At 33.6% G+C, this 13,789-nt stretch overlaps 1 protein-coding gene across 2 annotated transcripts in view; it reads right to left on the minus strand.

Moving 5' to 3' along the window:
• Nucleotides 1-13,789, minus strand: part of Mmp16 (matrix metallopeptidase 16) — a 218,499-nt gene that overhangs the window by 79,347 nt on the left and 125,363 nt on the right. For both annotated transcript variants that reach the window (XM_076924116.1, XM_076924117.1), the window contains one exon: nucleotides 12,077-12,381. In XM_076924116.1, the coding sequence (XP_076780231.1) occupies nucleotides 12,077-12,381 (305 nt within the window). The remainder of the gene's footprint in view (nucleotides 1-12,076; nucleotides 12,382-13,789) is intronic.

Genomic DNA, 13,789 nt, shown 5'->3' on the forward strand with positions numbered 1-13,789 from the left:
TACTAAGCAAACACACACCAAGCACACAGCACATACACACAAACACACAGCACACACACATACATACACACACAGACAAGCACACACACACCACAAAAAATACTTTATCATTGACCATGTCTGTATGCAGCTTTAAATGTTAGTGTTCCTTTCTAATGAAGCCCAGCTGCATATTTTACTAAAAGTTATTTAAATAAATAAAAAAATACTAAAAGGTTAAAATGCATCAAAAGTAATTCAGGAAGAAAAGTGGGCAGTTGTAGGTGTATCTCGCAATCAAAAATAATGAAATAATTTCTACAATATATATGTTAATGTGCAATTTGTCCAGAAAAGTATTGGGCTTTGATCACTTCACATTCTAGAGAACAACCACCAAAGACAATGATTTTATTTATATATCCCAGATAACTAACATTTAAAACTATCTGCTCATATATACACATCTTTTTTTTCTATTATGCTTGTTTGTTTACATGGTTTTATATTGAATTGTCTCTTTTTTACCCACTTATACTTTGAAAGATATTTATATAAATGTAGTGTTCATGAGGAGTCAGAACTTTTTAAAACATATTAATTAATTAATTAATTATCAAGTTAGTTAATTAATCTACTTTATCAAGTTCCTGCAGGATTAGGTATCCTCTCCCATTGAGATCAAACAAGGCAGTCCTCTGCTGTAGATGCTGGGGAAATGCCTCAAACAAGCCTGTGTTTACTCTTTGGTGGCTCAGTCACTGGGAGCTCCCAGAAGCTAGGCGGTCACCTATCCTGAACAAAGCATTTTCTATCTAAGATACAGGATACCTACATCTGAAACAGGACCTCACTATCCACAGCTGAGCACTCATCATGGGCATCACTATACTGGTTTGAGTACTTCTTTACTTCCTGTCCACTGAGGTTATATACATGGTCTCAGCTACATAGTCACAATGTGCTGCATTAAAGAAACATTCTTTGTTAAGTGTCTAAGAGTTCTTAAAGATAAAAACTGCATGATAACTGTTGTAGAGGAAGGTGTTAAATTCATTATTGTGGAGTAAGCAGAATAGCTCCTTGTTTTAGGAAATATTGTACTAATATCTTCCAGTGTTGTTTTTTATACAAAATGATAAACTTTGAAATAGAAAAAAACATAGATAGTATCTCATACATAAGATGTTCAGTAATATTTTTGTTCTATGGTCAGCACTGATTGGACTTGGTGAGTTATAGAAATAGTAAATAAATCAACACAAAGAAGAAGATGTGAAGACAATGGAGGTCCGTGTTGCGAATGATCCACAGGAATATGGAGGGAGGAATGCGGGTGAACGTGATCATACTTTATTGTATATATGTATGAAGTTCTAAACAAATAAGTTTTAAAATTAAAGTAGATATCAGAATATGGACAAATGCATAATTGACACATTTTTGAACTATTAAAAACATTATGTGTCTCAAATTCATATTACATTTTAGTAAATTATGGTCACCAGGAAGGTCAAATAAATCTGGCCTTTGCCTCTACTATGAATGCAATTTTACTTAATTTTTTGAGATATTGATTACATAACTAAAATATATAAAATAAAATATTTTAGTATATTTTTCAAGCTTCTTAACCTTACTAAGCATACCTCATGAGAGTTTGATGCCAGACACCAGGGAAACGAGAGGCTTCCTAGACCCAAGAAGAATGATTTTAGCAGAGAAGGGGAGATAGAAGCTGTAGAGACCACCTACAGTAGATAGGCACGGTCCCTGGCCATAGGATGGGGACACACACCCATCTCAAAGTTTTTAACCCAGAAATGTTCCTGTCCAAAGGAAGAACAGGGACAAAAATAATGGAGTAGAGACTTAAGGATGGGCCATCTGTGGACAGCCCCACCTGGGGATCCAGCCTGTCTGCAGACAACAAACCGGACACTGTTGCCCTTGCCAAGAGACTCTTGCTGAGAAGAACCTTGTGTGACTGTTCCTCAGGAGGTTAAGCCAGCAAATGATCAAAACTGATGTGGATGCTTAGAGCCAACCATCAGACTGAGTTCAGAGACCCTGGTCAGGGAGCTGGCGGAAGGACTGTTGGAGCTGAAGGGTATTGCAACCCCACTGGAAGAACAACATCATTGGGCCAGACCACCCAGTGCTCTCAGGGACTAGACCATCAACTAAGAAGTGTATAGGAAGGAATCCATGACTCCAGAGACATAGATAACAGAAAAAGGCTTTATCTGACATCAATGGGAGGGGAGGCCTTTGGTCCTATGGAGGTTTAATGCCCTAGTGTAGGATGATGCTGGAGGGGTGGTGCTGGAGACAGTTGGTGGGTGAACACCCTCACAGAGGTAAAGGGGAGGGAGAAGAGAGAATTTGAGGGATGGGGGGCTTGTGGAGGGATAACCAGGAAGTGGGACATCATTTGAGATATAAACAAATGGGAATGACTACTTAAAAAAAAAAAGAAAAGAAAATTACATTTAAAAAAGAAATAATTGTTGCTAAAATAATTTAGGAATTAAATTATCTCACATCCTAGAATTTTAAGAAAGATAATAGATAAAAAAATAGTCTGTTAAACAGGCGGGTGGATTTGAATAATTTAAAGATTTTTTTCTATATATTATCATCTGGAAAACTAAGACTCTGAATTTTTAAGAGAATGTATATTTGAAATGTCTCCAAGAATAAATAACCATGTGGACCAAAGCTGGATACCAGCTCTGCCCAACTATTCTAAAATCACCAATGATGCAGAAAAAAAATGCATGGCAGTTCTGTAGACAATAAAATATGAGAGAAAATCGAGTTCTGCAGAGAGTAGAGGATAATCCCCATAATCTGATGAAAAGGAGCCTCCCAACTCTTCACAGTGAAAAGCAATAGTCTGCCCTCTCTCCTTGCCTGCAAATGACTCAAAAGGAAAGAAAGAGGCACACAATTCATACTCATATCTGTTGGATGATTTCTTTAACCTAATAAAAATAATTCAGTATAACTGTCCAACAGAAATAAAGAAAAATTAGTCTGTAAACATTAAAGAAAATCCATATGTATGCCAATATTACAACTAATTTTCTGTTTTTCAGTACTAAAAAATATGATGTTAAGCAAAATTAGATTTTTTATCTAAACAGGTTGGTCAAATTAAAAAAAAAAACAGAAAAACTCGTGTTAATATGTTGCTGGGTGCTTTTGAATGATTAAAATTCTGTTTTCTGCATCTACATGAAGATAACAGCAATCCCCATAACACAGGAGCATGAAGTTCAGCATGGTACCTAACTGTCCTTGGTATTCAGGAATACTGTTCTTATGATAACTTCTTACTCTTGCTATAACTCCATAGTTATTAATATCATCAAAGTTAATTAATTTCTACCAATCCATAGTAGGAAAGTGCAAACTGGTTGAATATTCATTGAAACTTACCAAGCAACATGTCAACGTCTATTAAGATATTCACATTCATTAGACAAATAATTCTACGACTCTTTTTTAAACTAATAATATCAGATAACAATATATGCATAGATAGGTTAACTAGTTGTAATTACAAATAGTGAGTTGGCCATCAAACAATAATGTACTATAATAGATAAAGAGGGAGAATAATTTATATTATGCTTAAAGATGTTCCAGTAATAGTGTAACACCATATACCTATAATTCTATCGGTTTGAAAGCTGAGTCAGAAGGATAACAATATGAAGGCCAACTGGGATTAAACAGTAAAGAGCAAACAAACTTGGGATGCATAGAGAGATCTTTTCTCAAAAATGAATCCAGACTAACTAGAAAGAAGAAAAATCAATAATTATTTTTAAAGATATAGGAAATAATGGGAAATTCACTGTTCTGAATTACTTGTACTAAATTTATTCAAAGTAAATTAAACTCATTCAGTGAAAGAATGGTAATTTTAAAGCCAGAAACAATATACTAAGAATTACATATATCCTCAGATATGTATTAACTATTATATTATTCAGTGTTCTGTTAGAAGTACAGCTATCATAGTACTAATGCTGCGTTTATGACCTTCAGTTGTGACAAAGACACAATCAAGTTTTACTCTTCCTATCATGAAGTAGAAATACCTCAATTTTTACCTGAATAAAACAAATTTTGACCATACTTTTAGGTTTAGTTGATTATCAGTCTGTATATTTTTGCATAGTCCAACAAGTTTTACCCCATTGATTTACTATGTTTGGTAGGGGGCATTCCTTTACAAAATGGCATGCCTGAGTAGTCAATAATTTTATGCTTCATTCAGTAATGAGTTACAACTTTAGTGGCTCACATTGTAAATGGTGGAATTTTACTGTTCTTTTAATCTCTGTGATTGTAGTTTTGTTCAACATTATAAATATGTTATTTCATGTTTGTATTTATGGTAAAAATCTGCATTTCATATTACAATAATAATAATAATTGCTGTGAGTTTTGCATAATGGTTATAATTTAATCTGAGGTGCAATTTACTCTCTTTGTAGTATATTCAGAAAATCCATGGTGAACCTGATGATACTGTGGCACTTAGCAAACTTCAGTATGAAAGAGACTGAAGCGAACATAGATCTATTGACTGCTGCTGTAATGTCAAACTCTTTGTTCCACTTATTTTGTTTGACAGACTTGGAATCTGAACATCATAAATTCATTTGGAGAAAATTCATGATCACATTCTTAATTGTGGTGATTAGAAAATATGATTTCCTTTGTAGATAAGAGTGTGATAGTTTAATAAAAGCCAAGGGTTCATGACACTGTTGTCCAGTCATTTCAAGTTATTTTCTCCCTAGTTAAAAATATAGTGATTATGTTGGTTTAACAAATTGTATCCTTTACTTGGCTTGCTTTTCCATAATAGATTATTATTATTATTATTATTATTATTATTATTATTATTATTATATCATAAATATCATTATATCATCATCATCATAGATTTCAATCTCCCACCAAAATAACCATTAAACCTGTAGTAAGTATATTATTTAATAGAATGCTAAGAACGTAAAGAATTGTTCTTAATGATCATTTTTCTTTCCGTTTTGATAAGAAAGTATACAGCTATAAGTAAAAACGTATACGATTATTTAACAGAGAGTAGAAATAGATGATCACCATGACAACACATTGCTTGGTGAATGGGTATCTGTCCTAACTCCATCTCTCTGTCATAAGTAACTGCAGCTGATATTTCTCCTTTGAAGTAAGTTATAGTACATAAGACTACCTCTCCTGTTTTTCTTAGCAACCATAATACTGAAACTCAGCTACATGCTATAGTAACTGGCTCAAGAAATGTTTCAGAAATCAACCATGTAAATGTACATGTCAATAAGGGGTGGGTTTCAGTGTATGTGGGAGTAGGTGATGACTGGGGCTAGGGTGGACCTACTAAACTAATAGTCCAGGCTAAAAATTCTCAAAAATTCTGACATTGGAATAAAAAACTGGCCATGGAATAAAACAAAAACCTTAATGTCTATGAAGAATTTATGAAAATCCAACATGAGTTGTTGATTAGCACCATAGTATGGATTCATGGCAAGTTTGAATGCAAAACTTATCTTTGTCATTATATATATATATATATATATATATATATATATATATATATATATATATAGAGAGAGAGAGAGAGAGAGAGAGAGAGAGACTAAGTCACAGGGGAGCTCATCCACGACTTGCAATTTCTAATAAATGTATTTTTACATACAAGGATATTTTAATGGCAAGTAATTTGATTCAATGATGAAGAATATCCAAGGAGCTACAAATACAAAGATCTCCTTTAACCATCATTTGTCTCAGCTTCTATAATACTGTTAGGACAGTGAGTATTCTGTGAAAAGCAGGGATGGCTTCTGACTTAATGAGTGGTGCTCTGGTCTTTCTTGTTAGATTATTTGCTTGTTTTATTTTAAATTAATCATGTTTTAAGGACTTTATTTATTGAAACACAGTTTCGTTTGTTTTATGCTTCTGCTTCTCTATTTTGAGGGAAATATGTGAGCTTCAAGTTGGTCTCTTAAACCCAGTCTTTATTCTTGTCCTTCACAGTGTTTCATCTTAGTAGAATTTTTTTTTTTTTTTTTTTTTTTTTTGGAAAGTAGTAGCCAACAACATCTCCATGATTAATTGAGTTTTATACTATTACCAGGTTAATATTTTCTATTCTGAAGAAAGCTTTTATGGGGTACTATGAAAATGATTTACTAAAACAGAAATGTATAGAATTTATTTATTTTTAAGTTTTTATAATGTTTTTAAATAAGTTTCAAGTTAAAACACAAGTGCTAGGGAATTGTATTCAATGTAGCTGTCCATCCACCCTTGGTTTTTTAATCATTAAGAACATAAAACTATGGAATTATTGTCCTAAAGACAGTGTTATTATTTTAGTCACCAAGCATGGCTAAATTGGAAAAAATACTTTGTTTTACTGATTATCACCTAGACTTAATGATAAAGACCCCATTTAAAGATAAAGAGGTTTTCATAGACTGTTTCATGTAAGCTGAGTACTTTGTAAAATGGCAGTATTTAAAGAAGTTGTATTGTAATTAAGCAACTTAGCCAGAGATTCAGAGTGTATTTAAAATTCTCACTTTTCTGTGAATATCAGATTTAATTTTTTTGGATTTTTAAATTTACATTTCAAATGTTCTTCCCTTTCCTGATCTCCTCCCACCCTCTGAAATGGCCTATCCCATCCTGCTTCTCTGCTTTCTCCTCTCCTGCTTCTATGAGGGTGTTCCCCACCCATGCACACACTCCTGCTTCCCTGCTTTCAAATTCCCCTACACTAGGGCATACAGCTTTCACAGGACCAAAAGCCTCTCCTCCCATTGATGTCCAGCAAAGACATCCTATGCTTATATGCAGCTGGGGCTATGGGTCCCTCCATGTGTACTTTTTGGTTGGTGGTTTAGTCCCTGGGAGTGTTTTTTTTTTTTTTTTTTTGAGGGGGGGGATCTGGTTGGTTGATATTATTGTTCTTCCTATGAGGTTGCAAACCCTTTCAGCTCCTTCAGTCCTTTCTCTAACTACTCCATTGGGGAACCCATAGGGGACCTCATGCTCAGTCTAATGGTTGGCTGCGAGCATCCTCTCTGTATTTTTCAGGCTCTGGCAAAGTCTCTTAGGAGACAATAATATCAGGCTCCTGTCAGCATGCACTTCTTGGCATCCACAAAAGTGTCTGGGTTTTGTGACTGTATATGGAATGGATCTCCAGGAGGAACAGTCTTTGGATGGCCTTTCCTCCAGTCTCTGCTCCACATTTTATCTGCATATTTGATCCCATGATTATTTTGTTTGCCTTTCTAAGAAGGATCGAAGCACCTACACTTTGGTCTTCCTTCTTCTTGAGATTTATGTGGTCTGTGAATTGTAACTTGGGTATTCCAAGCAATTGGGCTAATATTCACTTATCAGTGAGTGCATAAAACCCTTACTCGTTAAAAGTCTTGGGAAAATCAGAAATTTAGGGAACATACCTAAACATAGTAAAAGCAATATACAGCAAACCAGCAGCCAACATCAAACTAAATGGAGAGAAACTTGAAGCAATCCCACTAAAATAAGGGACTAGACAAGGCTGCTTACTCTCCCTATCTATTCAATATAGTACATGAAATTCTAGCCAGATTTAATTTTAATATCAGATTCTAAACATATGAGCTTTCTGAAATGCTTCTATAATGCCAAGGCCTTTAGATCTATATATAATTAGTAGAACTTGAATAGCAATATTAACTGTCATTTATGGATCAGATATGTTAAACTCTTCATGAAGACACATAGTTTTCCTAAGCACTGTATGAATGAGGGCAATCGAGTCAACTTTGGAAAATATATTACTGATGTGAGAACCTCAGTGTTTCTTCGTCTTTGTTGATATATTGGGACAGAACACCTGTGTCTTATCTCTTAAATGCAAAGTAAACTTCTTTGTTTAGCTATTGACATTTCATTTTTTTCTACCTCAATAATCAATCATTCTTACATTAAGTTTTAAGATATATTCCTATATCTTAGTATTGTTGACTATCATAAAATTTAAAAAATTTTAAGTATAATTACCACTAATCATCTTCTATTCAATATTTATGAATATCTAAGAATAAAGAACCAAGCCAATACTTCATGTTAATCATTCAATCCAATAAAATCAAATGGTCTTGAAAAACTCAAGTATATCGAACTATTTATAAGCATGTTAAATTGAAGTAAACATGATAAAATAAATTTAATTCTAGGAATGAGTAAGAGACTTTAGTAAACAAATAATGTCCTTCATAAATGTGATTCCTAATTACTTTGAAAGATTTTCCATGTTTTGGTTTACCACGGTTAAAATTAGGTGTTAGTACATTAATTTTAGAATTTAACAGGTCAGCAAGTAGTCCTATGTTAAGGATAGGTTAAGGTCTTTAACCACATAATCACAGAAACTGTTTTTCTTGTCCATGGATATGTAAGGACAGACAACACTAGATAATATTCTCACAAATTGTAGACTGATTGATAAGTAAGCATCCTCATAAATACTTGTCACCTAACACTTTTCTTCCTCATCAACAATCAGAGTCAAAAGCTTACAGTCCCCTGAGAAACAGTAAGTAGAAGTAGTTGCTGAGAGTGAACACACAGGCTGGGAGACAGCAGAAAGTGATTTAAAGTCTTGGCTTGCTTCTGGCAATGAACATGCATCTCTGTGACCCATTACGCCATGCCTCATTTACCCTCTGTGGTCAGTATAAGATCACATTATGGGGACTGGAGAGATGTCTCAGTGGTTAAGAGCACTGGCTGCTCTTCCAGAGGTCTTGAGTTCAATTCCAACAAACAACATGGTAGCTCACAACTGTCTGGAATGGGATCAGATGCTTTCATTTGGTGTGTTGGAAGACAGCTACACTGTACTCATAAATTCAATAAATCAAAAAAAAAATGTCATGAAGACATCCACATAAGTATACACATGGAAAGAGGCAAACTCATTAGAGGGTAGGGTTAGAGGTTGAAATTACTCAGTCTTTATTTAATAATAATAGATTTATGAGTTTTGATCTTCAATGAATTTTACTTATTATTATGCCCATTCTATATTCATTGGGGAGTGCTGATCACTATGGTGATTCATAAACTGGACAGTGAACTTACAAACAACAAATTACTATTGTAACACACAAACACACACACAGAGTCATGGATATCAAAGTCAAACCTTCTTAATGTCAAGCAAGTCTTCCTTCTTTGGCAGTTGCAATGTACTTTTATGTTTACAGATTTGGATCTTAGTTCTCAATGAATTTCTGCCTGTCTCTAAATAATTTTCTATAATAAGTTTACATACAACTTTACAGACATGATTAATTTCTCCTGAGAGTGATTGATGTGACATCTTATTATTGGACTAGATACTTAGTTAATCAGAAGTAATTGTTAGAGTGTTCGATTTTAGGTTGACAACTATACCCAAACATTTTTTATTATATCATAGATTAGAAAAGAGTAGGTTAATATTATTCAAAATAAATTTTGACTTCCAGCTAGAGTTAAACTTTCTGATATACAAGGCAATAAATGCATTTTTAAAATTCCATCTAGCTAAATATTCTGTTTTATATTAGTATGCCTCTGCTCAGCTTTTTCAGAACTGAAAGCACAGTGTGAATTTGAAAATGGCAACAACATATTTTATTAAAGATGCTTACATATATGAATGCCCCTTCATATAATAATAAAATTATTGTGTAATGCCTCTAATGACCATTTGCTGTGTGTTTTAAAAGGCATCATGAGTATAGACAAATTGGTAAGAAAGTAGAAAACAACTGTCTATAGTTACTGGAAGCCTGCGACAGTGTTTATCTCTTTCAGGTAGACAGAATTCAAATTGCCTTCATTAGCTGAGCAATATGCTGTGGAAAATGAGCCTTATCAAAAGGCTCCTCCATTTGCATAATATTGATGCAAAACCAAGTAGCTACTCAAGAGCTGTGAATGAGAGAAAGAAAGCAACCCAGTTAAGCAAGCCAGGGAGTTTACAGAAAAGACTGTTTATCAATAAAGATGTCAGAATTGTGCCTTGTGTTATGTGTGATACAAAATGATAGTCTCACGGATTGTTGGGAACTTGGATACAAAACTGCATGAATTCTTCTCACATCCACTTATAGCGCAAGTAAATCTAGAGACTGCTCTTATAATAAATGATCAATACTTCAGACTGACACCACCTAGCTGCTCTGCTCTTACTGCTTAAGATCCTGAATTTCAATTAAGCAGTAAATCGTTATGGAATTTTATTTTCAACTGCCTATTAACATGTCCTTAATCCCTAGCAATTTTAAAGTACTTTTTTTTTTTTTTGGTAGGGTTCCTCCCTCAGGATTTTATAGAGAACAGCATTCTTACTTGACTGACAAAGGTATTTGTTTCAAAATGAACATACAGATATCAAATAATTATAGTGTGTAAGTTTGCAAGTGGATGGGTATGTCAAAAGCATATTGTAATTACACTTTAAGTTACAATACACATTCATTATAAGTTAAAAAAATAAGTTGTATTTTTAAATGATTTTGTTCAAATATATGTTACCCTAACTAGAAACTATTAGTTGATGCTTTATTTCTGATTATTTTTGTCCCACTGAAAAGTTCCTTGGAAAACTTTTTAAATCAAATGAAAGACATAAGCATTCATAAGACTGGGGCCACTCCTATTAGTGTAAACATGTGCCTTTCACATATAATCAAAGCCTCATTTGGGAATTTGAGTAAACATGTTTATTTTTAAATGTTCTGTTACCTAATGCAGCAGAGACCTAACATTTAGTTCTGTATATATTGAGTATTTTAGCAATTTAAGAGAAAGTATAGACAGCTTGAAAGATACAATCTTTATGAAATATTTAGATAATTTAGATTTATGAGACCACAAACCAAATAAATCCAACTGGCAACACTCAACTATACCTGCCAACATGTTGGTATTAGAAGTGAGGTGTTATAAATAACTTAAACATACTCTACACATAGCTTACACTGAAAACACTTCTACTTCCAATGTTCACAGATTACAGCATGAACTACAAAATCAAGATTAAAACAAACTCATTGCACGCTATTTGGGATAATGATTACTTAACTAACTTTTAAATATAAATCTGTTTGACTCGAAAGCTCTGGCTTCCCATTCCTCTCTATAAAATTCTGGGACACAACTGCAACTATCTTCAAACAAATTACTAATAATAAAAGTTCAATTTAATACTACAACAAAGCAAACAAACAAACAAAAAACCAAAGTGCTCTTCCTGGAAATAAGCAGCAATCAAAAAGGGCAGGGCCAGAAAATCCCCCATCTTGATTGTAGAATTTGGTGAATCTGTACTTCTAATTTACAGTTAGTAAAGTTCTAATATGCATGTACACTCTGCTTACAGGTCCACATGGAAGAGTGGTGAACTTTCTTACTTGAGCACCCATGGTCACATAGTTTCACATTCATTCCCTTAAATATGTAAATATTCAACAATTTAAATTAATTGTAAGTAGCAGCTTGTTTGATGAGTAGAAATTTTGCTTTGTTCATGAAACACCACAATTAACTTTTATGTTGTATGAAGGATAGGAAAGTGAGAAAAGGGGGATGTTTCTTAGGTGTTCCCGGACCTATAAAATTACTCTGAATGCACATGGCTTCCTTCAGTCACTGATCTCCACTTTCTTCCCCATGATGTGCTTCCAGGTTTCTGGCAATGAGAGCCAGCCACACTTACAAAATACAGGGCCAAGGAAGGACCAACCGGTACCTTTGTCTAATGTTTCTAAGCATGCCTGCTCATAGAGCATTCTCTTTTTTCTTGATGTAGAGGGCCAAGACCCACAATCTACTGAGAGGCAAACTCAGAATATATCACAATTAAAATAAATCAATGATATTTATTATAGAAAAAATATAGACTTTCAACCTTGAGTTTATAAATTTGTAAATCATTTGCGCATCCTAAAATAAAAGAGGGATCATTAATCTTGAAAAGAAATGATGGACTTACCATCATGATTGGGATTTCCCAGTGTCCATGGCTCATCAGAATCAAAATGAGTGTCGCCTCCAATTCCTGGTCCAGGGAAATATGCATGTGCCAAAAATCCTCCCTCCCCATCAAAGGGGGAACTGTCTCCATGAAAACCAGAAGCAAAAATGATGGTTATATCCACATCACGTTTGCCATTCTCTAGTTCACTGTAGGGAACTTCTTCAAATGTTAGAGGAGTTACATTCTGCCACACATCAAAGGCACGACGAATTGCTCTCCGGGTCTCAGGATCTCCAACTTTTGGAGTTACGTTCTTTATACTGAAAGTTGAAAAAGACGATCATCAGTGTTGCATCTCATATGCAATTTGAATTACTGCAATCTTTTTTCATCCATTTGGTTTAGAATTACCAGAGAAAATGACAACTAAATGAAAATAGAATTTATACACTATTGTTAAGTTTATAGACACTGTTCAGTACACTGGTTTATTTCATTATCATCAATAAGACATCCATGCCAAGGCTATTAGCAACAATATCTGTGAGGAATGGTTAGTGGGAACAAGAAAGATGGATCAATCAGTTTGCTTCCTGGACAAAAGCAAGATGGAAGAGTTGCCAAGTGATCAAGCACGTGCAGCAGCTTTAAGCTGAAATTTCCTTTTTTATATCCATCATTGGAGAGCCCTGATACTGTAATTATGCAATCAAGTGATAATACTTTTATTCACTTCTCGGTGAACTCTTACCAATTAAGCAAGAATGAAACAAGTTGTGTTTGTTTGTTTGTTTTAAATAAAAGGCCCAGGTATTTTGGTCTCTGATAATCTGCTCTGCTTAAATAAGATTCTTTAGTTAAAAAAAGTAAGTAACTACTTACTAAAAATCTGTTTACAAATTCTGTGAATTTAAATGTAATGAGAAAGAGAATAAAAATGTAACCTGTGTATAATTATTACTTTTTTATTGGTATGTTTTCTCTGATATTAATATAAATTAATGAAGGAAAAATACTTTTGATTCATTTAACATTAATGAGATGTATGTATTTTCTGATACGTTCTTCGAAATATGAATACACAAATCTAATATATCTAAATCTATTATGTGCAATACTATAAATTTTACATATATTAACAGATGAACATTACAGGGCTCATAAGTTTCAAATCCTTTCAATTAGTAATATTTCTTATGATTATACTAAGAAAAACCTTAATACAAAATATAATATGTCCTTCAATATGCCTTGCTTTACAGTCATCAAGGAGAACTGGGAGAGGTGCAAATATGACTATGTGTATACAGGACTAAAATTTATTTTTATTAGATTTATTTCTCAACATGGAAATCATTTGAAGATGTACTTTTCAGTAGAAAAGGTAACATTTTAAAGGTAACATTTTAATTATATACAACTCAGTTGTAAATAACTCTTACAAATGGTATAATAAAGATATCATTATGTGAGCATTGAGTGTGACAAACATTTGATATACCTTATTTAATCCCACAAGCAGTAAATGGAAATGAGTAACTATACCTATCTGTAAATTTATAAAAATTTAAAGGAAATTTGTTTGTGGCAGAAATGGAAATCTTCTGACAAGCATTTTCGTTCTTTCTTTTCTCTCTCTCTTTTTTTTTTATTACTTTATTTTTACAGTCCAGTCATTGCCTCCCTCCTGATCTGACTTCCCACAGTTCCACATCCCATTTCTCCTCC

This window comes from Arvicanthis niloticus, chromosome 25 (genome assembly GCF_011762505.2).
Source record: "Arvicanthis niloticus isolate mArvNil1 chromosome 25, mArvNil1.pat.X, whole genome shotgun sequence".
Lineage (NCBI taxonomy): Eukaryota > Metazoa > Chordata > Mammalia > Rodentia > Muridae > Arvicanthis > Arvicanthis niloticus.